The sequence below is a fragment of the Ictidomys tridecemlineatus genome, chromosome 2, assembly GCF_052094955.1.
Source record: "Ictidomys tridecemlineatus isolate mIctTri1 chromosome 2, mIctTri1.hap1, whole genome shotgun sequence".
Classification (NCBI taxonomy): Eukaryota; Metazoa; Chordata; class Mammalia; order Rodentia; family Sciuridae; genus Ictidomys; species Ictidomys tridecemlineatus.
In genome coordinates, this window is record NC_135478.1 from 54,855,901 (window position 1) to 54,882,384 (window position 26,484).

Below are 26,484 nucleotides of genomic sequence, written 5' to 3' on the forward strand. Positions count from 1 at the left end.
TTCATAGACCAGAAAGAGCTTCAGACCACCTGACTGCAGGATTATAGTTTAGTTCAGGATGAGGGGTGTGGGAGACCGTCAAACAAACAAACAAACAGCTCTATCTGGCCACTAAAAAAAGAATCGATGACATCACTCATTTGTGGCTAATGCTGTTCCATAAATTTAGATTTCTGGGGTCCTCAACATGAGGTGACTGAATGAACCCATAAGGGTTTACTGAACACTGAAAAGGTTGAGGATCGCAAAGTTAACAGATGACAAGCTCTCTGGGCTTGGTGGCACAGGCCTGTCATCCCAGTGACTCGGGAGGTTGAGGCAGGAGGATCGAGAGTTCAGAGCCAGCCTCAGCCACTTAGAGAAGCCCTAAGCAACTCAGGGAGACCCTGTCTCTAAATAAACTATAAAATATGGCTGGAGAAGGGGCTCAGGGGTTAGCACCCATGGTTCAATCCTTGCTACTACCCCTCAACTAAAAAAAAGCAAAAATAGATGAGAAGATCCGTGCTGGAGGAGACACACATAAACCTGCTTTCTCCTTAAGTGAGCTTACTGCCACCGTGAACTTGGACTGTGAGATCCACGAGAGGAGAGTTTGTTTTAACAGCTGCTTTGACAATGAAGCCTTGCATCTCCTCCTCTGGGGACAGCTGGTCCCTACAGCCTGTCTTTCAGCTGATCTCTGATTTCCCTCCTGCCAGCTGTCAGGGAACACCCACCCACGTTTTACTAAATGAAGGCCCAAAACACAAGGTCCAGTCGCTGATGGTTGGATGAGAGGGCATCCTACCCAGAGACCTCCTAAATGCTGACGCAGGGGATTTCTCCCCCATTTATTTTTGTAAGCTTTGTTTTTGTGGCTAGTGCATGGTTAACTGCTGAGATATACCTCTGCCTGAGGTCACCCTGTCCAATATGGTAGCCACCAGCTAGAGGGGGCTGCTTAAAATGAAGAGTCATCACATTAAATAAAATTGTAGAGGTGTAGTGTTTCCTTCTCACTCGGGCATATTTGAAGGGCTTGGCATTAGCAACCTGAGGCTGGTGGCTTCCATGTGGAGAAGCAAAGCCACAGAACAGGCCCAGTTTATTGGACTGCGTGGGCCAAGGCGCGAACTCTTTCTTATGAGAGACAGCGGATGCAGATCTTGGTAAGAACGACAGGTTTCTGGGGTTGGCTTTTGTATTATCTTCCTTACTACCCAATGAACCTCCTTGTCTTGGCTGCCCATTTTATATTTCAGAAAGTTCTGGAAAGGGAAGTTGGGGTCTTTAAAAAACACCCTTGAAAATGAGCACACTTGAGAGAAAGCATCAAGATGCAAAGAGGGTGGTGGAGAAACCCACACATTCCAGATCTTTTTATTGGTACCCATCAAATAACAAAGGGGAAGTGTACCCTCAGGCCACAGCTTCCACAGCCGAAGGAACCTGAGGACCCTGTAGCAAGGAGGAGGCAAAGTCAAGTTCACCCTGGCTTTGGCTCTCAGACCACTGAACTCACATTGCGATTCCTTTTCTTTTTGGTACTGGAGATTGAACCCAGGGGTGCTTAACTACTGAGCCATATCCCCAGCCCTTTTTATTTTTTATTTAGAGACAGGGTCTTGCTAAGTTGCTCAGGGCCTCACTCTGTTGCTGAGGCTGGCCTCAAATTTGTAATCCTCCTGCCTCAGCCTCCTGAGCTACTAGAGGCTAATTAATATTTTTGAACAAGCGTCATCAGCGTTCATGAGGCTGTATATTCTTATTAGCAATTTTTATTTTTATGGTGGTGGTGGGGCTGTGAGGGAAAGAAAAGTGTCAGTGCTTGAATCACACGATTTTAGATTTCTTCAATTAATACTAAATGTTCCCTTTTTTCCATTAGAAGCTCTGACTTGTTTGTGGCTATATCTTTAGCACCTAGAAAAGTGCATGGCCCACAGTAGGCACTTTAAAAGCATTTGTTGAAAAATGAATATCTTTATTTTTAAAGGAATGATGGGAGATTTTATTCCTGTATCCCATCCCCCCACAGAATAAATCTTCCGGATGCTTTGCTATAACCTCCAGGGTTCCCTCCCTGCTCATGAGGCTCAGCCTCCCCCTCCACATTCCAAAGTGGCCGTTCCTTTCAATTCCAGAAGGACAGCACCAGGACAGGAGCTGGGGAGAAGACACACTCCTTGGGGGTCAAGCACCTCCTACCCTTTCTCCCTGCACCGACTTTGGACTTTTAAGACTCATGAAAACAGAAATCAGTCCAGCTACCAGGAAGCAGCTGTCCAAAAGCAAGAACAGAGTCCAGTAGGCACACAATCACCATGGGGACAAGAAAGAGGGTTTCAAGACTGCTAAGTTTTGTCTCCAGTGAAATCCATGCAGTCGCGTGTTCACAGGGTTCTAAACACACTGGAGGGGAGAGCTTTATAAAGCCTTAAACTACACTAAATTCAGAGAAATGCTGTAGATCTATAGGTCATGTTGTTTTGGCATTTTTCTTCTTTTCTGGGGGGGGGGTGGGGAGGAGGGAACTGGGGATTGAACCCAGGGGTGCTTAACCACTAAGCCACATCCCCAGTCCTATTTGTGTTTTATTTAGAGACAGGGTCTCACTGAGTTGCTTAGGGCCTCCCTAAATTGGTGAGGCTGGCTTTGAACTCACGATCCTCCTGCTTCAGCCTCCTGAGCTGCTGGGTGTCATATTCTTCTGATTTTTTTTAAAAAAAATCTTATCATTTATACTCCACACTGACACAGCCAAATAATGGGCTCTTTTTGTATTATTCAAAGTGCTGGGGCTGGAGCTCAGTGGTAGAGCATTTGCCTCTCATGTGGGAGGCACTGGGTTCGATCATCAGCACCAAATAAAAATAAATAAATAAAATAATGGCATTGTGTCCATCTACAACTAAAAATTAGTTTTGAAAAAGTGCTAGCAAGCAAGATGTTTAAAATATGTCTTCATTTTTATAAAAATATATTTACAAAAAACACATGCTTAGTGTGACATCTTTTCATGGTGACCAGGCTTGATATCATTTCCTTTAATCTGACTCAAATTGTATCTTTAACAGGTATGAGAAGGATGTTTTCTTATTCCCTAAACTTGAACAAAAGTTTTCGTAACTGCTCATTTGGGGAATTTATCAACTGGTGTACTGAATTGGGATTTTCTATTGGAATCAAATGGACAATGTCAAAATTATTTAATATTGTTAAAGTTAGGTGATGTTTAAATTTTACTGAATATCAACAGAAGCCTCAAGCATGGTGGTGCACACCTGTAACCCTAGCAGCTCAGGAGGCTGAGGCGGGAGGATCGAGAGTTCAAAGTCAGCCTCAGCAACTCAGTGACACCCTAAGCAACTCAGGAAGACCCTGTCTCTAAATTAAACATACAAATGACTGGGGATGTGGTTCAGTGGTTAAGGGACCTGGGTTCAAACCTTGTTCCAAAAAAAAAAAAAAAAAAAGTTCATTCTGAAATCTGGGCTTTTTTTCCCCCCACTGAAATAGGATTAATAGATTAATACAGTCAAGCTACTGACATGAGGTCTTCTCACTAACACAGATCATCACATAATCTAGAAACTTCCTTACAGCACCTCCCCAGGGGATAGCAAGATGGTTGATGTGATGTGTACACTGGACAAGACACATAGCAAATGCTCAGTAGAATTTAAGAATTACCATCATTTGCTTTTGGAATGGTTTTTGGTACCTTAGGAAAAATATTCTAACGCTCATAGGAACTCTTTTATTTTAGTCCTTTCATAGTCAAGGATCATAGTCAACTATAGGGCAATATGGAGGCTCAGGAGGGGAACGAGTTACCCATAGGCCTTTTGGGTCATTTTTATGGTTTACAAATAAATATATATTTTTGCAAAAGGTAGGCTCTCTTGAGACTTCCCAGTTTATTGGGATAATATTTTTTTTTAAGTAAGAAATGCTTTCTGAACTATATTGTAGGTAAACAAGAAACAAAATTGAGAAATTTTATAAAGCCTTTGGCAGCTATATGAACAAAGAACAAGGTACGATCAAATTTATGCACATTGTTTGCTTTTTCCTGTACCTAGCTTCTCTTATGTATTTAGAACAATTTCTCCTAACTAGTTTTTTTTTTTTTAATCTTCTGGCTATGTTTCATCATTATCTACAAATTCAACAAATGGAGCATTAATATTTCATAGTGGAAACTCAATGAATCAGGACAACAGTATTGGGAAAGAAAAAATACCCAACAAATTGTTAAGCCTCATATATTTTTTGTTTATGTAACTAAGTATCATTTCCAATTCAGAAATATTTTTGAAAGTATCTCTTTAAAAATACACACTTGAAACTATCCAATTACATAAAGCTTGACTCTTGGCTACACAGATTGGAGGGGAAAGGGTGCAGTGGTACAGGTTGGAAGGAATTTACAAAATTAAAATGTATCTTTTTAAAACCGGAAGAAACATATACATTCATTTCTAATTCACACAGCCTACTTGCCTTTACAGTCTGCTCATAAACACTGATTTTTTAAACATGGTATATAAAATTAAATAACATGGAAAATAAATATGCTTTATTATATAAACATAGAAATCTGTACTGCTCAAAATATTCAGAATATACTAGGTGTGGCTGCTTAAAACTGTCCAGGAAATACAGTCGTGCTATTTACAATCTTTATTTTCTTCTAGAGACAGGTGTCATGAGGTGATAAAACACTGATGCAAAACATTTTTCTCTTCCTACCTACGGGAAGCTGCAAACTTGAACATGAAAATGAGGTAGACACAATTCATCAGTTGGCCAGGCAGAAACCAAAGCACGATCCTTCACGAGCTCATAAATTCTTATTATGAGGGTTGACAAGCAGTATTCTAAAGCACCTGAAGCAAGGCTCAGAGAACACACACTTTTAGGTTGGTCACGAAAAACCCCAACAAGCCATGTCTCCTAAGGAGAACCACCATCTCCAAGTTGATTGGCAGGGAGATACACAGGGCCAAGCAGAGAAATGCCATAGAACCGTCTGGAGCCATAGCACCACCCAGCAGAACTTGCTGTGTGAGCTATCTGGATGGGTGAGCTTGCTCTAGATAGCTCTTGAGTTTTAGCTGATTTCTACTTTGGCTGGAGAGCATCAAGCTTTCTTTACAATCTGCCGTTCTAATCATGGGGTATGTGCATTCATGACACGACGTCTACCTCTTGGCTTCAGGAGTACACTCAAAGGCACAGTGGTTGGAGAACCTTATTTCAAAAATGAACATGGCCAAAATAGAGTCCAAGGAGACACACACACACACACACACACAATATTTTGTTTCTGGGGATTGAACCCAGAAATGCTTCCCCAGCCCTTTTTATTTTTTATTTAGAGACAGGGTCTCACTAGGTTGCCTAGGGCCTCGCTAAGTTGCTGAGGCTGGCTTTGAACTTGCAACCCTCCTGCCTCAGCCTCCAGAGTCACTGGGATTATAGGCTGGCATCACCATGCCCAGCTTCCAAGGACATATTTTCAAAAGGACAGAAAAGACTGAATCATGATTCTTAAATCTGCAATGATGTGAGTCAGAGCCAACCATCTGTCTAAAGTGGACCCTTGAACTTCAAGTTCACTGAAGCTTCATTTTGGAGACTCTGGAAGCCAAAGATAACAGTGATTTGGGCTTTCTCACCTAGATATTGCTCTTTAGTAGCAAGCGCTGGAGTAGGCTATCTCCACTGCGACCTTGGAGAAGGCTTCCTTTGACCTTGGGGGAAGCCACCTCACTCAGTGTAGCTGATTCTTGGCATGAGAGCGTCTATGTGTGGAAGTCCTTGGGAAGAGAAAAAAAAAACCTGCAGGAACCTTTCCTACTCCCAAACTCTAATAAATCTAAGTTGCCTTCTGTTAAAAGCAATATATTAGTGCCTCAAATGTACTTTTTATTGTGAATTCCACTGTTGGTGACAATGATCAAGCACCGTAGGAGTGACTTTATGGCTATGAACACATTCATTGAGGTATGCTTAATTCAGAATCACTAAGATGTTGTATACCAAAGCATCCACCACCATGGAAATAGACAGAAGAGAAAAATTTTAAAAAATTTTTTGAAAAAAAGAATCTGAAAGACTATCCTCTCACACATCTAGTTAGGAAAAGTAATATATTACAAATGTATCTTTTTCCAGAAAATACTTTTGATTTAATTAAAAAAAAATCACAACTTAAAAGCCTTGCAGAAGTGGCCTTGCCCTTAAGACGTTAGAGGTGTTGAAAGAGACATTCAGATAATGATCACTGTACAAAGGGAGTGTTAGACATCACACAGCCCGCACACAGAGTTTACAACTCCACCGACTTGTTCTGCAGTGCCAGAGCACTGGGGTCTGACTCTCTCTCCCTCTTTCCTCCTCCTTGGCATTTCAGAAAATCGTACACAGGCCCAAGAAGAACTATATTAAATAAACGTCATGTCTTCAGTTAAGATAATCGGCAGTTCATATTTTACAATTTAAGCATGTAAGCTCTTAAAATATCTATGGGGGCGGGTGGTGATCCTGTGCAGAGAAGGAAAAAAAAAAAAGCCATACTAAGAATACATTCAAGTAAGAGAATTCTGTGGAAATTAATCTACATGCACATAAGTGTGGATGTTCACAGGTGTGTTTACGTACGTAGGTGTGCACATGGACGTACACATGCATAGAACCCTGGCAAGATGTCATTTTCCCAAGGAATACTTCATAGAAAAATACAGGACAATCTAAGGAATTAGAGCATGGGAAATACAAATTTATGTTTTTCTTTTTTTTTCACCCAGTTACAGGAATATGTAACAAGGACTCTCATGTTTTTTGGTGAAAATTAGTGACATTCTTTTTTTTTTTTTTTTTTTTGGTACCAGGGATTGAACTCAGGGGAGCTCTACCACAGAGCCACATCCCCAGCCCTTTTTGTTATTTTATTTTATTTTGAAGTAAGGTCTTTCTAAGTTGCTCAGGGCCTTGCTGAGTTGCTGAGGCTGGCCTCAAGCTCATGATCCTCCTGCCCCAGCCTCCAGAGCCATAGGATTATAGGCATGGGCCACCATGCCTGGTGACGTATTTCTTTTTGGAGGGCTAGGAGGCTTTTTGAAATGTGACTCTGGTGTTGGTGTTACTACTGGTAGAGATGAAAACGGAATAAGTTCGAGCGGGAACATTTCATGGAAAATATCATGAAATCCGTGATAAGGGAAGCTGGACATGTGGGGATGTTCCCAACACCCTGAGGTCATCTCTCGTGCTCTTCAGAGCATGCACCTGGGGAGGGTGCCATTACTGGACACAGACGTGCTCCCAGGGAACTGTCCATGTGACTCAGGGTGACATTTCTTAAACTCTGGACTACAGCTCAGTGATACAGTACCAGTTGAGATAACCCTTCTCAATTCTTCTAGATTTCTACCTAACAAAAGTACAGTGGTCACAGAGCTATTTCTGCAGACACAACCTCAGACACTGAAAACCTTGGTTTCCAGAAGCATCCACAGGTATCAACCATGTCAATTCAATGAATGTGCTTTTCAGCTGGTTTCAGGGTTGTTTAAGTCTTTTCCTCAGAGTCATAGTGAACAAAAAAGGCCTTCTGGATAGGACCTGATACAATACTAAGTTCAACTTCAGTGCAATTAACGTATTGACCAGAACGTTTGCCCTAGCTCTATGAACCAGCCGCAATGGCTCTATAGCTCGTGGCGCAAGCTAGCCACGGTGATATGGGACACAGTTGAGCCTTCTGTTTGCCAAGAGCTGCCCTAGAAGTTTGCAGAGTGTCACCTACGGTGGCAAACCTGCCTCACCATGTCAGCTGCTGGCTGAGCAGTGAGCAGAGACCAGACGGAAAAAAAAAAGTCTCCAACAGGCTTCCTGTCTGGGCAGAAGAACATTCCAGACACCTTGAAAGGCCCCAGGTCACTGATTCCACTGGGGGTCATTCCTCTTTTCATAATGACTTCAGTCTATTTGGTGGGCCCAGGCTTTGTGACGACTGTGGTTGAGTTGTACCCCGAATGACAGGGAAGCAAACTATTAGTCATTGAAGAAAAAAAACTGCAGAGGCCTCAATAAGCAGAAATGGTCCCCCAGCGTCAACGCTACGGTAGCTTAGAAAGGAGAGAGTGTCTGCTAATGAGCTGTCACTATCTAGGGACATGGTTCTTCTAGAAAAGGAAGCTACTTCTTGGCACCAGGTCCTGTATGAGGTACACGGATTCTTGTGATGTCACCTCTGGCCATGTTGCAAAAATGTTAATGCTACTGTCAGTGACTCGGAGAGGATGACACACTACTCCCCAGGACGGCCTCTAGGACACCCTCCTCAGGGGACACTGATGTCACAGGGACCGCACCAGAACACCCTGGGATTGGAGAGTTTGGGGAACAAACAGGAATAGTTAGGGCCGTACCGAGCTCCAAGCGCCAGTACTCCAGGCGGCGTCTTGGGGACAGGCGTGTGTGTTACACTGCTCACGATCTGGAGGCTTGTCAAGGATTTCACAGCTCAGATCTGGGAAGCGTTCGCCATTGGACCGCTGACAGGCCACCAGTCGCGTCCGGCTCCCTCCACCACATGGCTTTGTGCACTGCAGAGAGGACAGCAGACATTGCGGTGATTTTGTCTGAATGGCAGTGACTCATTTTCTTTCCCATAAGGAACCTGTCTTAGCCAAACTCCATGACAGCATTGGACAAGGTGACTCTGACAGCTAGAGCCAGCGGTCACCGCAGCGATACTATCTTACAGTGGACCCAAGTCCTCCTCCCTGGGTGGTAGGGGTCGCTCACTGAGGGCTTCCCCATACTTAAGAGGGGTTTTGTATCCATTATCTCCTCAGGTGCAGAGTATAACATTTGCCCCGCTTAATATTTGGGGCCACTGAGGTTAAGGAGTCAATTAACTTGATCAAAGTTAATTTATGAACAAATGGCTGGGGTAAATTTCAAAATCTAAAAACATAAACAAAGCTGGGTGCAGTGGTGCACATCTGTAATCCCAGTGGCTTAGGAGGTTGAGGCAGGAGGATCGAGAGTTCAAAGCCAGCCTCAGTAAAAGCGAGGCGCTAAGCAACTCAGCAAGACTCTGTCTCTAAATAAAATACAAAATAGGGCTGGAGATGGAGCTCAGTGGTCGAGTGCCCCTGAGTTCAATCCTTGGTACCCAGGAAAAAAACAAAAAAAAACAAAAACAAAAAACCCCAAACTATTCAATATTAAATAAAGGAAATAATGACCTAGCCAGTTTTATTTTCTGGCAAACATGTTATTTTATTTTTTAAAAATAGTGCCTGGAACCCAGGGCCCCACACATGCTAGGCAAGTGCTCTACCACTGAGCTACTTCCTTAGTCAGACTCCATCTTCTGGCAACTTCTTTTTATTTTTAGGTACGGGGACTGAACTCAAGGTCCCTTGACCACTGAGCTACACCCCCAGCCCTTTTTATTTTTTATTTTGAGACAGAGTCTCACTAAATTGCTGAGTCTGGCTTTGAACTCACCATCCTCCTGCCTCAGCCTCCCGGGTTGCTGGGATTACAGGCGTGCAGCACCGCGCCCAGCTATTTTCTGGCAATTTCTAAACTGTCACCAACCTCTGATGATTTTCTGACTCTAATCTCTTTAGACCTTTATGATGCTAATGTATTTTACTCTCTCTCTCTCTCTCTCTCTCTCTCTCTCTCTCTGAAATTTAGGACAAGGATGACTTGCCCCTGGGATGAATAAGCAATGGGGTGGGAGATGTTGGCTCAGACTCCTGGCGGGACTCAAACTTCTGAGGCAGGAACAAGTCACATTTCTTGGACAGTACTGCTGTGCTCACATCCAGGGACCCTGACAGTCAGTTCCCCTGCTGTGTGAGGGCCAGATCTCCCTAGAATCTGGAAGGATCACTCTGTGCTGACAGCTCACGTCCCCAAAATGCCTGCACTCGGCTGGTGTGGGTCCAATTACAGAAGCTTAATCGTGGGTCCCAGAGGACAGAGGTTTTGCAAGGAGTTCTGGGAAACCCACAATCCACCAGGCTCCGAGCCTCCCTCCCACTCCCATTCCTTCGGGGAAGCTCTCCAGGATGACGTAACTGTGGATGACAGTCAGCCAAAGCCCCTGCTCTGCCTGCCACTACCAGGTGGTGCGAATGGAACAGGGGAGGTGGGCGCCACTGCCCTCAGCCAGAGCACGCATCAAGGGGCCCGCAAGCTGGTTTCTCATTCCTCCTCTTGGCACCGGGGTCTCCCAGGTGCTAACTGACATTTTTCATTTCATAAATTTTACAGTCCAGACAGAACGGCTCGATGAGCTTTAAGTACGTGCTCTTCCTGTGGATTTAGCAGGAGAGAGCTGTATTCTTGGTTAAACGTAAAACCAGAAGCTTCTCAACTCCACCATTAAGTGCAACAGGGACTCAAGCTCCCTTTTATAACAGTACCACGAAGGATCATGAAGATTTTTAACATTAATGATGTCAATTATTATTTTGGGGGGGGATACCAGGGATTGAACTCAGGGGAACTCAACCACTGAGCCACTTCCCCAGCTCTATTTTTTATTTTATTTAGAGACAGGGTCTCACTGAGTTGCTTAGGGCCTTGCCATTGCTGAGGCTGGCTTTGAACTCATGATCCTCCTGCCTCAGCCTCCCATGCTGCTGGGATTATAGGCAGGCACCACCGTGCCCAGCTAAAAGCATCCATTTTTTAAAAAAAAATCATCAAAGATTAGTTAATAAATAACTTAAACCAGCATTTATCAATATTTTCTCCTAATCTGCCTTCTGTCTCTTATTGGTTATAAGCAAATTGTTTAAATAAGAACAGCACAAAGCCAGGTTTCCTAATGTATCCCAAACCCAGAAGTTTCTATTCAAGCTGGTTCTTGTTCCTTATAATACAAACGATGACACGATTCCTTCAGAGGAACAGGGATGGGTGGTTTGTCCTCACCTCTCCCCAGTTGCCGTAAGCCCACTGGGGACAAGGACCGGATTCGCAGGCCCTCTGCTCGTCGGGTTTGATTCTCTCCACACAGTCGTTTGCAGTGTATCCGTTTTCATCCTGACACACCACGACACGCCGCTGGGCACCTCCGGCACAGGTACTGGAACACTAACACACAGGTGACAAGTTAACCCTCAGCACCACCTCCGCTGGAGAGACAAGCAGCAACTGGCTGCAACTCAGACAATGTGACAGAAACTGTTCCTGAGCATCTGCAACCAGGACAAAGCAGCTGGGGACCTCTTTTTTTTTTTTTTTTTTTGTAACTGGGATTGAACTCAGGGTCATTTAACCACTGAGCCACATCCCCAGCCCTTTTTTATATTTTATTTAGAGACAGGGTCTCACTGAATTGCTTAGGGCCTCGCTAAATTGCTGAGGCTGGCTTTGAACTCAAGATCCTCCTGCCTCAGCCTCCCAAGCTCATGAGACTTCTAAATTAGTCCCATTTATTGCCCCCCTTAATTTCTCTGCAAGGTGGGGTGGAGTGGGTGGGGGAGGGGAGGGTCAATGGACATCATAGTTTATTTGGAGATTCTTCTTTTTGTGGCACTGCTGGGGAGTGAACCCAGGGCCTTGTGCATGCCAGGCAAGCGCTCTGCCAACTGAGCTCTCTCTCCAGCCCCTTTGGAGATTCTTTTCAAAATTTGGAGAGTTTATTTGGAACCAACGTTGGACGTCCCTTTCAACACAGAGGTCAAATTACTGGCTTAATGAATTGCCACTTGTTGAAATGACGCTTCTCCAGGACCTCACTCAGTTACTGCAGGAGGCAGCCTGGAGTGTCATTGAGACAGGACTCCCTAGCCGGCTGACGTTCCCTCCGCCCCCTGGACTTCAATGGCTTCATGGGAACAAGATAGATATGTTTTGTTCATTTAATTTTTTTACTTCCCCAATGAACCTAGTTGAATTCGTCTTGAGGAGCCTGTCTTTGGGCACTTCAGTCTAACACGCTGATGGCTGAGGTTGGCATTCCCCCCCCATTTCCCACACAAGCTGCTCAGCTCTCTCGCGAAGCCGCACCTGGAATGTTTTGTGTTCCCATGATTTCCTTACCCTTTTAACCCAGAGTGATTGCCTGCATCCTTTACTCTTCAGTTATAAAATGGGTTTGCCTCCAAAATAGCCATCTGGCCCTGGGAGCTATGTCATTTTTACAAATTATCAAGTTGCACATGGCATTTGCAATCTTTTTTTTGGGGGGGGTACTGAAGATTGAACCCCGGAGCACTCGACCACTGAGCCCCATCCCCAGCCCTATTTTTGTATTTTATGTAGAGACAGGGTCTCACTGAGTTGCTTAGGGCCTCACTTTTGCTGAGGCTGGCTTTGAACTCATGGTCCTCCTGCCTGAGCTACTGGGATTCCAGGTGTGCACCACTGCCCCCAGATCATCTCATTTAATTCATACTACCAAAGACAGCAGGAACCAATGGTACCCTCATTTATAATTGAGGACACTGAGGTTCACAGGTGAGAGGACCTCCTCAGCCCCCTCAAATTTGAAAATGCAAGTTTTTGGTCAAATGGAGACATCTGCAGTCTACCCGCACTGCTAACTTTTAGGGAATAAGATGCTCCCCTACCCCAAGCAGCACTTAGGTTATCTAACAGGAGTATTTCCTCTTTAATCTAATACCAGTGAAACAGCAACTATGCCACTACAGACTGTATTCATCTGGAAAATGGCAGAAAGAAAAGCCACTTTCTTTAAGAACTCCCTTTCCATGTTCATAGCAGCTCAATTCACAATAGCTGAGCTAAGGGACCAACCTAGATGCCCTTCAACAGATGAATGGATGAAGAAAATGTGGTCTATATACAGATGGAATATTACTCAGCCATAAAGAAGAATGGAATTTTGGTGTTAACCAGTAAATGAATGGAACTGGAGGCCATCGTGCTAAGTGAAATAAACCAGTCCCAAAAAACCAAAGGACAAATGTTCTCTCTGATGTGCAGATGCTAACACACAATAACGGTGGGGAATAGAAGAAGTTCACTGCATTAGACAAAGGAGAATAAAGGGGGAGATGGGACTAGGAAAGACAGTGGAATGAATGGGCAGAACTTTCCTGTGTTCATATATGAACACATGATCCATGAAACTCCACATCATGTCCAAATACAAGAATGGGAAGTTAGACTCCATGTATGTGTGATAGCTCAAAATGCACTCTACTGTCATGCACATCTAAAGGAACAAAAAAAAAAAAAAAAGGACTCCCTTTTAGAATAGTCTCTCTGCTCTTTCTCTCCAGGTCTGAGCTGCCTGACTCATTCTGGCTTTCACAATACTGCCCAAGAGGCCACCTGCTCCTGTCACGCAGCAGTGACACCCGCTCCTCCATGCATTTCCTGCCCCTTTGAGGAGTGAGTCCTCCCAGAGCATCTTTCCGGGGACCCTACTGAGTGGCTCTAACTACACATCTAACTATGCATTGCCTTCACCCAGAGCCCGTGAAATCACACACCAGTCCCTAGGAAGAGCAGACAGGTGCAGAGGCATTTCTAGAACTTTCCTTCCCCAAACTCGACCTCAGGGAGAGAAGCCAGTGTGTAGGGGGTGTCTTTTGTGATACTCACGGCTCCCCAGGGGCCCGTCCTCCACTGGTTTCCCCCCAGCACGTGTGTGCGGCTGGGGTTGGGGCTCCGGGGCCGGTAGTCCTCGTTCTGGAAGGGGTGCTGAGGGAGGCCCTTGTCCGGGGTCCGCTGAGGGCACGGGGACATGGCGCAGTCCTGTTCGGTCTCTGGGATGTAGTCGGGGTCGCACTCGCTCTGGTCAATCCCGTGGTCACTGTAGTTGACACATACCACCTGCCGGGTTGCCCTACCTTGCCCACACGTCACAGAGCACTATGTCGGATGTTCAGAAAGAAAAAGGGGTGGTCACTGGGGGGCGCTGTGGAGGCCTCGCATGTTCATTTCTGCACACGGCTACTACTTTCCCGGAGGCTCAGGCCCCAGAGGCTTGGAATGGACCTTGACTCCTCTCTTCCTCCTGTCCCATAACTCAATGTTCGAGGTATGTCCCTGATCCAGCCACTTGTCCCGATGGCCACAGCAACGGTGGCCTGACTTGGAGATCTGGCCTTCCCTGGGGTATTGCGATGGCCTTTCAACCAGGCTCAGGACCTGATGCTCTCCGCCTGAGTCTGCTGTCTGCAGGTCCCAAAACATGACCCTTTAGGACAAAAGTCACATCATGGGTCCCTCCAGTGACTTCCCAGGTCACTCACAATAATAACCAATGTCCTTCTGCTGACCTAGTAGGCTCTTTCTGGGGACACCACTGGGTACCTGATGAGCGCCTCTCAGTCACCCTCACTACGCCCCAGCCACCCTGGCCTCTAGGGTGCTTGTGCACACGCCAAGCTACCGGCTCGGGGGCCTTACCCCGCTGTGCATCCTGCTGCACCAAACAGAACCCATGCGGCTGACTGTCCTCACTCAGGTCCTGCTCACGGCTCTCTCTAGGCCATGTGCTGCTCGACTATGTCTAGCTCTCATCAGGACCTGCTGCTGCAGCAGACATTGCTTTATTTGTTCGCTGACAGGTTTCTCCACTGGGATATTCTTGCATAAGGCAGGGACTCTGTTATTCTTGGTTCGCTGCTCTTTCACAAATAGCTGATGAATAAACACCAGGATCTGACAGACAGATGCCCGGACTGAAGGATAGACACTGTTTATTGAGGACCTACTTTCTATAAAGCATTTACCATCTATAATCTCAAATAACCCTCACGGCCATTTTGCAAAGTAGGTGCTCTTTTTGTTTTTGAGAGCAGAAGAAAAATGAGAATTGAAATTGCCTAGGATGATACAACTGGTAAATCATAATGTTTGGGATTTTAGAGAGTTCTATTTGACTCCTCCAATTTTATGTTCATATTTTGATATTTACTACTATAACCCTCATTCCTTATGTTTCCTTTTCACCTACGCTAAGCTTTTTCCTGGACTCCATGACTTTTTCTGGGCAGAAAGCAATAGTTTCCTGTAGACAAAGGTTCATCTACTTTTATAAAAACCCACAGAAATGTACATATGCACAATGGAATATTACTCAGCCATAAAGAAGAATGAAATTATAGCATTTGCAGGTAAATGGATGGGGCTGGAGACTATCATGCTAAATGAAATAAGCCAATCCCCCCAAACCAAAAGCTAAATGTCCCCTCTGATGTGTGGATGCTGAACTCACCATGGGGCGGGGAAGGAGGAGTGGAAGTTTACTGGATTGTAGAGGGAGGAATGGGGAGAAGGGAAGGGGATGGGAATGGGAAAGACAGTGGAATGAATGGGACAGAAATTTCCCATGTCCATATATAAACACACGACCAGGGAAACCCCACATCATGCACAACCACAAGAGTGGGAAGTTAGACTCCATGTATGTGTGATGTGTCCAAATACACTCTACTGTCATGTATATCTAAAAGGAACAAATAAAAAGTAAAAAAACCCACAGATGGTGGTTGGTGTGCACAGGGCACTGGGGGAGGATACTCACGTCCCACTCTTGGCAGGGAACTAGACCCACTTGACTTTGAGGGACCACAGTACACAGGAGGCCCCCAGACTCAAAGAAAGAGGGTGTCTTGCACTCTCCCCCCACCCATCCTGCACCCTGCGGACCCACTACATGCTGACATGTCTCCACGAAGACTGGGGTTTCCAGCCAGCCCAGCAGGAAGGTCTGCAAGCTCATGATAATCAATCTACATCTTTTTAAAAATGTGCATCTTTTGTACCCCTGTACTGTGGGTGGAATAACTCCATCATAAATTCAGCCCCATTCTAAGATCTCACCACTGACACTGGGACCCGGGCCCTTCCCCCCTCTGCCCATCCCCCACCCTCCCCCGTGCCCATCCCCCACCCTGCCCATCCCCCACCAGTTCCCAATTCCTCAGAAGTCAGGGCTTACAGGGCTCCAGTCCAGGGCTTTCCACCTCCCACAGGGGGTCACGGAGCACTCCTCCTTGGCCACCGGTTTGGGCAGGGCAGCACATGCGCTGTCCTCCGCCACCAAGCCGTCCTCATCCCGGCAGCTGACATACCTCATCCGGGTCCCTTTGCCACAGGTGGCTGAGCACTGGGTGGGAGGGAAACAGTGCAGCAGGGGACTGAGGGAGGGTCTTACAGGCACTGGCCACCCCCTGTCGTCCACCAGAGAACACCTGTCCTCTCTGCCCTCCCTGCTCCGCCCCATCTCTTTCTTACTGGAGTCCAAGATCCAAATCGCCACTGGGTTCTTGGAACATTGTGTGCGCTTCTCCTTGTTTCTGGGACCACTGGGGAAGGGTGGCAGGATGGGAATTCACAGTCCTAGATGCAAAAGGGGAGAAAACCTGCTTATTTCAAGTCATCACACATTTAGAGAGTGGATGAGAACACACGGGCAAGCAGTCCTGACCCACCACACAGAGGGGGCAAGGAGGGCATCTGCAGAATGGGTGGGGCTGAGTGAAGTGAGTCAGTGTCCAAACCAAAGGCTGAATGTTCCCTCGGATGTGCAGAGGCTGACTCACAATGTGGGGAGGAGAACAGAGGTCACTGGCTGAGACGGGGCTGGGGGAGTGAAGGGGACCCAATGGAGATGGGAACAGGAAAGACAGTGGAGTGAATGGGACAGAACTTTTCTGTGTTCATATCTGAACACACGACCAGGGAAACTCCACATCAGGTCCAACCACAAGAATGGGAAGCTAGACTCCATGTGTGTGAGATATGTGCAAATACTCTCTACTGCCCTGGATATCTAAAAGGAACAATGACAAAAAAGAGTTCCCTGAACCCTTGGCCTTGGGTACTACATCTCGTCCCTGGTCTCTTCCTGTGTGACTCTTTCTGTTTCTGCCTTGAGCTGAGCAAACCCAGATCAGATTCCTGTGTGTCTCCTGATAGTCCTGGCTGGATTTCGTCAGTGATATCATGGGAATCCCTTTTCAGATGTCTGGATTCAGGGCAGGGTCTACTAAATGATTTTTAAAGTCCTATTATAGATCCACTTGCTCATCTAAAAAGAGACGTCAGTCAATCCAGAGTCGGGAAGGTGCTGAGCAGCACAGTGGGCTTCCCCCACACAGGTACCAGAGGCAACCGGCCCGAGGGCATAGACAAGAGTGACTACTAAAATAATCAGGAAGCGATAAGTTTAGGTATTTATCAGATTTGTCTTTAATACCTTCTACTTAAATAAAGATTCGTATTTCTCATGTTAAAATAATGGCTATATTTAATCTCCAGCTCACCACGTTCCTGTGACATTGACCCAGGCTCTGGTGAGCGGGTCCAGGCTAGCTTCAGCACACACTGCCTGAAATCATGACATTAGTTACTGAATTCTTTGAAGAAATCATTAAAAATTAAATCTAAGTTCAGGTAAAAGGAAGTCAACCAATATTTGCCACCTGATTAGAATAAAGTCAGAGTCAGGTGTGCTGGCGCATTCCTGTCATCCCAGTGGCTCGAGAGGCTGAGGCAGGAGGATTGCTAGTTCAAAGCTAGCCTCAGCAACTCAGTGAGGCCCAAAGCAACTGTCTATAAATAAGATATAAATGGGGCTGGGTGTGGGGGCTCAGTGGTTGAGTGTTCCTGGGTTCAATCCCTGGTACCAAAAATAAATAAAAATAAAATCAGTTATATATATATAAAATAACCAGAAAAGGACAAAAGCAATATAACAAAGTATCAGACTCTAAACACAACATATAAGTAAATCCAGGTGTCTGACTGCTGTCCCACAGAGGAGAAGGTTCTGATTCTGTCTGAACCCCTGGGATGTCGTGGTGTCTCAATGCCCAACGTCGGTCACTGAGGTGGACAAGGGGGACTCACCTGGGTGTCCGTTGGTCTGGTGGCTGCGTTACAGTCACTGTCGTCTACCGCTGACCCGTAGGTCCCAATGATGCACTTCACTGCCCGCAGCTGGTAACCCTGTCCACAGGTGACACTGCACTGGGGGAGGAAAATGGACACAACATTCAGAAGTCTTCCCTTTCCCCACTGCCCCAAACATCTGCCCGAGAAAAGCATTTCCATCGTAGGAGGCCAGAGGGGCAAACGCCCAAAGCACTTAGCTGCTAGCTCTGCACCAATCAGTAGCTTCATTTGCCCGTGATTATGATGACACTCTAATGATTGGACCATTCATCATAATGCATCAGTCTATTTACTGATCACTATTATGTGACACTTGGAATTATTGTCGCCTCCTAGTAGAATTGTATACATAGAAGTTTGTTACAGCTTGGATATAAAGTGTCTTCTGAAGACCCATGTGTGACGGCTTGGTCCTCCAGACAATAATGCTCATTGGTGTGGCTTCTGGGAAGTGAATAGATCATGTGGGCCTGACCTCATCAGTGGCCTAACCCATGAGAGCCACATGGTCAAATGGGAGGTGACAGAAGTGCAGGCAGGTGGGGCACAGTTGGAGAAAGAAGATCACTGGACTTGGGGACCATATCTTGTCCCTGGTCCCTTCCTGTCCAACTCTTTCTGCCTCTGGCTGCCTTGAGAATTTCTTCCCCCCGTACCTTTCACCATGGGGTCCTGCCTCAGGCCCAAACTAACAGTGCCACCGGACTACAGACTGGCACCTTGGGCCAAGATGAACCCTTCCTCCTCTAAGTGTTTCCGTCAGGTAGGTGAGTCACAGCAATGAAAAGCTCAGTGACTCGGGGTTCAGTCCCTCGGCTGTGAGCCCCAAGGGGAGGGAAGAGCCCCCTTTCACGTGCAACCTAGACAGCACTCTAGTTCACACAAGTACTTCGCAGAGCTCTGCAGCCTTCCCTGGCTTCTGAAAAACCATTCTGAGGAAATAATCGGAGTTCGTGTCCCTAGTTTTGAACAGCACGATGCTCTTATAATAGATCACAAGATGTTAGAAACCACCTAAAAATGCAATAATCAAAAGTTAGCTAAAAAGACACCATTGTATCCAGGTAGGAAAGGAAATAAATAAAAGGGCAAAATAAATCTAATAGATAAACATAGATTTTGAAAAGCAGTCTAACAGCAGGAGTGAGGTCAGAGACACGGCAGAGTAAGTAAGAAGTTTCAAAAATTAGTCTCTCTACTGAAGCAACCATCAAGCTGGTAACAACGGGCAGAATCAACATTTTTGGAACTGTGGCATCTCAGAAAATCTTATGGCCACTCGGAGAGCACCGACCAATTTCAATAGGTGTGGTGGCATCTTTGCTCACCCACCTACCATATTGTACATTGCTCTCCAACGTGGGAACATTTTCCAAAACAGGTCACACGTTAGGCCACCCAAGAGGGCTCAAGACATTTAATAAGAAGGTAACACAAAGCATGTTTTCTGACCACAAGGGAATCAACAGAGGCAAATCGGCCAAGTTCACAGATGCATGGACATTAACATGTGTTCAAACAACCCACAGGCCAAAGAAGAAATCACAAGGGACAAAGGAAAGTACTTGAGATGGATGAAAACAAAACAGAAATAAGAAAATTTACGAGATTCAGGGAAAGCAGGGCTCACAATAAATTGATAGTTGCAAATGACTGTGTAAGATAAAGAAAAACAACCTCAAACCAATGAGCAAAATGTGTATGTAGCTTAAGAAGGAAGAAACAGAAGAGCAAAGTAAGCCCAAAATTAGGAGAAGAAAGGAAATAATAAAGATTAGAAAGTTGGGTATGGTGACACACGCCTGTAATTTCAGCAACTCAGGAGGCTGAGGCAGGAGGATCATGAGTTCAAAGCCAGCCTCAGCAACTTAGCGAGGCACTAAACAACTCAATGAGACTCTGTCTCTGAATAAAATACAAAATAGGGCTGGGGATGGGGCTCAGTGGTTGAGTGTCCCTGAGTTCAAACCCTGGTACCCCACCCCTGCATCCCCCCAAAAGGAAATGGAAAAATTAGAACCCTTGCATATTGCTTTTATGATGTAAAATGGTACAGTGCTATGGAAAACCACTTGGAAATTTAAAAATTAAACACAGAATTGATGATCCAGCAATTGCATTCCCAGGTTAAATCAGGTACTCAAATAGATACATATTTGTGAATATTCAGCTAGTAATTCACAGTAGCCAAAGAGTAGAGACAACCTAAATATCCATAAAAAATAAAGGCATAAACAAATTGTTTCTCATCCATAGAATGGAATGAATATTATTCAGGTAAGAGTTGGAATGAAATACCAATACATGCTACCACATAAGTGAACTTTGAAAGCAGCATGCAATACGAAGACAGATACAGCCGGCCATGTACTGTGTAATTCCATTTCTTTTCAGGGGGTCAGGTACTGAGGATTGAACTCAGGGGCACTCAACCACTGAGCCACACCCCCAGCCCTATTTTGTATTTTATTTAGACACAGGGTCTCACTGAGTTGCTTAGGGCCTCACTAAGTTGCTGAGGCTGGCTTTGAACTCACGATCCTCCTGTCTCAGCCTCCCCAGCTGCTAAGATTAAGATGTGCACCACCACACCCAGCATATAATTCCATTTCTATGAAATGTCCAAACAGGCAAATCCGTATGGACAGAATGCAAACTGGTGGCTGCTAGGCCCTAAGGGAAGAAGGGTGCAGAGAACAACCCACTTGATGTGTCAAGGTTTCTTCTGGGGGGCTGATGAAAATGTTTTGGAAGTAAATAGAGACTGCAAAACATTATGAATATGTTATAGGTCTCTGATTTTTTTCATTTAAAAATGTTAGTTTTTGTACTATGAGTTTCACTTTAATTTTTAAAAATATGGCTGGGTGCAGTGTCACATGACTCTAATCCCAGAGGCTCAGGAGGCTGAGGCAGGAGAATCATGAGTTGTAAGCCAGCTTCAGCAATGGCAAGGCCCTCATCAACTCAATGAGACTTTGTCTCTAAATAAAAGACTAAATAGCTCTGGGGAAGTGGCTCAGTGGTTACGTGTCCCTGGGTTCAATCTCTGGTACCACCCCCTGCAAAAAAAATATGGATGGCAGACATTGCAGAAATGAAGCAATGAAGCTGCTGTCATTGACTGCACGGAAATTTGGAAATGAAGACAGAGGCTAAAGGACAGAAGGGGCCATGACTGGTCAGGGTGCAGGGAGAGTTATTCTTCAACATTCTTCAAGAGGTTACATAAGTGACATCCCACAGCTGCTCTAGCCCTGTGCTGGGAACTCGGAGTCCTGCTTCAATAGTACATGAACATTTGCTTCTATATTAGGGAGGACTGAATTCCAGGGGTGAATGCAAGACCCAGGGAGGCCCCCTCTCTCCTTTAAGACTGGATCAAGTTAAGACTACAGGACTCACAGACCAGGAGGACTTGGGAAAGGTTCCCTCCAAGCCTAATGACTCTGTGCCCTTGATCTAACTAGCCTGCTTCTTTCTGGGAAGCCAGCTTTGGAATCCTGACATTGGGAGCCAAAATAGCCCTTCCACAACCCACCCCAGACCTCCTGCCAAAGGCTCGTGCATGGATTGGATCATACTCTGTAGCAGCCCCGCAGAGACAGACGCAGAGTCTGCTGTGGATTTGTTTCAGGGCGCATGTGCAGTTGAAGCCAAAGGGTGGGGCTGCGGACAGAGCCCTGAACTCTGGCAGGGAAGCGGCAACCAGGTGAGGGGAGCTGGACAGGGCAGAGGGTCTCACGTGCTTGCTCCAGGGCCACGGAACTGGGGAGGCCACAGAGCTGGGGAGACCCAGAGCTGGGGAGGCCCTGGAATGCCCTGCACAAGCCCTCCCCAGATAAGACGGGGAAAGAATGTAGCCAAGAATCTTATCGATTAAAATACCTGTCCCCAGGGACCCGCCTGCCAGGATGCACATTCCGGCTGCTGACAAGTTTGCATGGACACTGGCTTGGTCTCAGGGTCACAGAGCCTGTCGTTTACTCGGTCTTCAAACTGACACCAGACCTGGCGATGCTTGTGCCCTTTTCCACAGGTGACCAAGCACTGCAATGAAAAGCAGAGGCAGTCAGGGGCCAGGCCATCGAGGCTGTGGTTTGGGCCGGCGGAGGGTAGTCACCAATGAGAAGAGGAGTGGCCTATCCCCATGGCTGTCTAGACAGACAGACAGACAGACAGACAGACGCACATGCACGCATGTACACGTTCTCTCTCTCTCTCTTTCTCTCTCTCCTTTTTTTCCTCCTCCTGCCCTCCTCTCTCTCTTCCTTTCTGTACTTAGTCTCTGAGCCACTTTTAAACAGAGAATAAACTCAACAGAGTGTCAATCCCTGAAATACTAAAAAGACAGCATTCGTGATTCTCTAGGGGTTTAAGTCCAACCCACCTGTGTTTGAACCCCAATGCAATCAAGTCAGAGGGGCCCCCTGGGCTTTCATTTTCTCATCTGTAAAATGGGTTAACAGCCCTGCCTACTGCAAAGTGTTGTGAACACTAAAGGAAAGGTATCCGGGTAAAGTACTTAGCACAAATTTTACCTCAAAACACGTCAAATATCAACGTCATTATTGTTCATGTCCATTTAAGAAACATTTTGGGGGGGAGGCACTGGGGATTGAACCCAGGGGTGCTTAACCACCGAGCCACCTCTCCAGCCCTATTTTGTATTTTATTTAGAGACAGGGTCTCACTGAGTTGCTTAGGGCCTCCCTAGTTGCTAAGGCTGGCCTTGAACTCGCCATCCTCCTGCTTCAGCCTCCCAAGTCTCTGGATCAAGTTAAGACTACAGGACCCACAGAGCAGGAGGACTTGGGAAAAGTTCCCTCCAAGCCTGATGACTCTGTGCCTTGATCTAACTCATTAGGTTGGAAGAGCCTGGCTCTGGGATTACAGGCGTGCGCCACCATACCCAGCTTACTTTAGAAATTTTGAAAAATAAAGGACATTATTATAGTCAAAATCTCACTGCATGAGGGCCAAGTGTGAACTACACTTAGCTGTTTCCCTTCCAGTGTTTTTATCTAAGGAATTTTGGACCATTCTGAGTTCTTAGTCTGATCTTCCCCACCCCTAACTGATCAAAGGTCTGTTACCTAATTTGACATGATGCTTCACCTAGAATTAGCCATCTAAGTAAAATTCAAGCCTACTACCACCTTTCATTTTTTTGGTGAGGCAGGTACCAGGGATTGACCTAGGGGTGCTTAACCACTGAGCCGCATCCCCAGCCCTTTTTATATTTTATTTAGAGACAGGGTCTTGCTGAGTTGCTGAGGCTGGCCTGTGAATTCGTACTCCTCCTGCCTCAGCCTCCAGAGCTGCTGGGGTTACAGGTGTGGGCCACAGCACCCAGCCTCTTCCTTTCCGGTTTTTTTAAACCAGATAAAAGAGAGTTTAACTGAGACCTCAAACTTAGGTCTACGGGTCCCCTTGGCAGGAGCCCTCACCACCGCCTGTATCACTGCTTCCCCACCATTCATTCCACCGACACTAACCCTCTCCTCTTCAGACCCGCACTTTATTTGATGGTGAAGGTAAACGGTTAAGGCCGCACTTCCGTGGAAGAGGGAAGGATACGGCTGTGGTGACTGTGGCTGTAAGGACCCTCCTCCCCACACTCCTGACTTGGCTCCTTCATACTGGAACCTTGATCCCCTTCCTCCTGCGCCCCTTAGGAAGGTGGAAGGAGTGGGCCTCTTGGTGACTCTCCTGGGCTGGGCTCATCGGGGGTGAAGCTCAGAGCCATTCTTCTCCTCACTGTCCTGGACACAAACTTCCTAAGCTCAGGGATGAGAAAGGCCCGGGTCTGGACCTCGGCCTGGTCCTTTTCTCTTTCATCTAAGTTTTCCTCCAATAAATGGATGCCCAGGTCAGAGGTCCCTTCCTGGGGTGGACATCTCTTATTTCCAAGATGAGGACTTGAGGCCTGAGCTAGCCGAGCCTCAGGATTACTACAGTCCTGGCTCCCACTCAGATACTTAGGGCTCAACGAGGGGGGAGGGTGAGAGAGCTGGGACTCCAAAGTCACCAACAGAAGCTCTCATGGTGGATCCAGACACACGCCGTGACGTCAAGGTCTCTGGTGGACAAGGCCCAGCCAGTACTCAGTCAGAGCCTGGGTGGGGAACGGGCCTGCTGCTTTCTCAAGGAGAGGTTCTGTAGGCTCAGCCTTCAACACACCAGGGGGACCCACAGTCAGCTAACCAAGGCCACCTGGGGAACAGCAGCTCCTACATCTCACCTCTGACCAGTCTCCCGATTTCCACTTTGGACACGGGAACTCATTGCACCTCTGAATGGTGACTTTTTCCTGATGGGCACATTTGCTGTCATCCAGGACGTCATTGCGGGTGTTGACACAAATAGCCCTTCTCCTTTGGCTTCCCCCATCGCAGCTTTTAGAACACTGTAAGGAAAAGTCCAATCAGACCACTGTGGAGTCAAGATCCTCTTCTAACCTTAACCACCAACCCACCCGGCTGACTCTACTTTTTCTTTTGGAGAGATTTCTTTTGCATGCTCTCACTTTATTACCTGGGTTTATATTGAAGACCGCAGTAGCTCATTGGCATAGGAAAATAAAATTGGAAATGGACTGAGAGGTCTAGAAAAGTGGCTGGTTGATTTGCTTTACCACTTGCAATTGTTATTACCAGTTCTGCAATTGTTCTGCCCGGGTCAGACATCATCAATCAATCATGGGATTCTTTCCTTCGGAGCTTGAATGGGTTCAGGCATTACATATCAATCACAGTACCCTTTTCTAAACAGCCTAAAAGGGCTTCTTGTTCTCCTTTTTTTTTTTTTTTTTTTTGTACCAGGGATTGAACCCAGGGGTGCTTAACCACTGAGCCCCATCCCCAGCCCTTTTTATATTTTATTTAGAGACAGGGTCTCACTGAGGTGCTTAGGGCCTGGCTTTTGCTGAGGAACTCACGATCCTCCTGCCTCAGCCTCCCCAGCTGGTGGGATGACACCACTGCTTCCAGCTAAATGGGGCTTCTTAATGCAATCCTGCAAGGAGTCACCATCAAGTCATCCGACTCATCCAAGAGGACGCTCTTCTATGAGAAACAACTTACTTCAGTCCAAGCCGAATAGCGCCAGCCGCCTGTGTTACATTCTCCTGAGCATTTCTCCCTGTTGCTTGGTTTGGGGTGACTGTTGCAATAACTATCATCCACCTTCTCGGTCTTGCCATCTAGCCTGCTGTATTTGGCACAGAAGATGTCTAACGTGCGGTAACCTAAACCACACTGGGCACTGCATTCACTCCTGCTGGCCACGTGCCACCTGTGAAGCAGAATAAAGAGAAACCAATGCATCTGTTAAAACACACGTGCTCAGCCAATGAGCGGAAGAGGTGAGTTCTTTTTTCTTCCTTAACTCAAATACCCTGGAGCTCAAAGCCCCAGTGAGTTACTGAAATCCAATTTCAAACCAACTATCTGTGTATTTTTCATGGCTGCGGGTATGCATAGAAGTCAAAGAATGATGACCAGAGTCTCTATCTTTGGGAAGATTCTCTCTGATACAGTCCATCTGAAATTAAAGGAACCAAGAAGAAGAAAAAAAATTTTTTTGGAATTCAACTGAGCAGAAAGAGCCACTTTATATTTAAAAAGTTCATGCAATCTAGCATTTCATTTGGCTTTTTCTAACAGAGAACTTCTCTTGGAAACCAATCACAGGAAGCCTCTGCTGCTTGGGCCCAGGCTAGGAAATGCTCAATGAACATTCTGTGAGTTACTCAAAGAATGAAGAATTTGCACTGCAACTGTGAATTTCCAGTATGTTAAACCCTGTGCACTATTATCTGAGAACAAAGACTAAATTCTGCAAAGATGTGATCTACATTCTATAAAAATTAATTATAAGTTTTTAAAATTAGATTTGAATCTATAAATCTCTGTATCCCCAGTATCTTTAATGAAACTTTGTAGGCAGACAGTAAGTACTCAATAAATACCAATAAATTGTCAGTTTCTTTTAACACCCTAGAAACAAAGTCAGCAGGGCTTAAATTAAAAAAGAAAAGGAAAATTAATAAAATGAGTCTTTTTTTTTTTTTTTTTTTGTACCAGGGATTGAACTCGGGGGCAGTCGACCTCTGAGCCCTATCCCCAGCCCTATTTTGTATTTTACTTAGAGACAGGGTCTCACTGAGTTGCTTAGGGCCTTGCTTTTGCTGAGGCTGGCTTGGAACTCTTACTTCAGCAGGAATAAACTAAATAAAAGAACTTGAAATACAATTTTGTTGATTGGATTTACAAATTCAAAAAAGATGATTTCTTGAAAATCTTCACTGGATTTGACTTTTGGAATTTGGCTATTGCTTGGAAATTGGATGGCTTGCTCATCTCCAGTGTTTTAACAGTTCTTCTATGTACAACTGTTTGGAAAAGGAGTCGGGGGCAGGGGGAGAGGATTATTGCATGATACTCTTGTCGTGGAATTTCTCACTGATGCTCAGAAGCAGGTCAGAGGTGCCCATTGGCAAGGACAGTAGGCTGGAGACTGTCCCTTGGAGGGACACAATATCGAGAGGATTTTGTTCTAACCCAGAACACATTCAGT

At 45.9% G+C, this 26,484-nt stretch overlaps 1 protein-coding gene across 5 annotated transcripts in view; it reads right to left on the minus strand.

Annotated features, from left to right (window-relative positions):
• Positions 1-26,484, minus strand: part of Adamts9 (ADAM metallopeptidase with thrombospondin type 1 motif 9) — a 159,011-nt gene that overhangs the window by 60,486 nt on the left and 72,041 nt on the right. For 3 of the 5 annotated variants that reach the window (XM_078038605.1, XM_078038604.1, XM_078038603.1), the window contains 9 exons: positions 24,990-25,200; positions 24,149-24,313; positions 21,793-21,954; positions 17,860-17,979; positions 16,243-16,347; positions 15,947-16,114; positions 13,600-13,869; positions 10,957-11,118; positions 8,424-8,600 (listed from right to left, as the gene is read on the minus strand). In XM_078038605.1, the coding sequence (XP_077894731.1) occupies positions 8,424-8,600; positions 10,957-11,118; positions 13,600-13,869; positions 15,947-16,114; positions 16,243-16,347; positions 17,860-17,979; positions 21,793-21,954; positions 24,149-24,313; positions 24,990-25,200 (1,540 nt within the window). Of the gene's footprint in view, positions 1-4,225; positions 6,535-8,423; positions 8,601-10,956; positions 11,119-13,599; positions 13,870-15,946; positions 16,115-16,242; positions 16,348-17,859; positions 17,980-21,792; positions 21,955-24,148; positions 24,314-24,989; positions 25,201-26,484 lie in introns of those variants that run through there. The other 2 variants (XM_078038607.1, XM_078038606.1) reach the window with 2 other exon arrangements.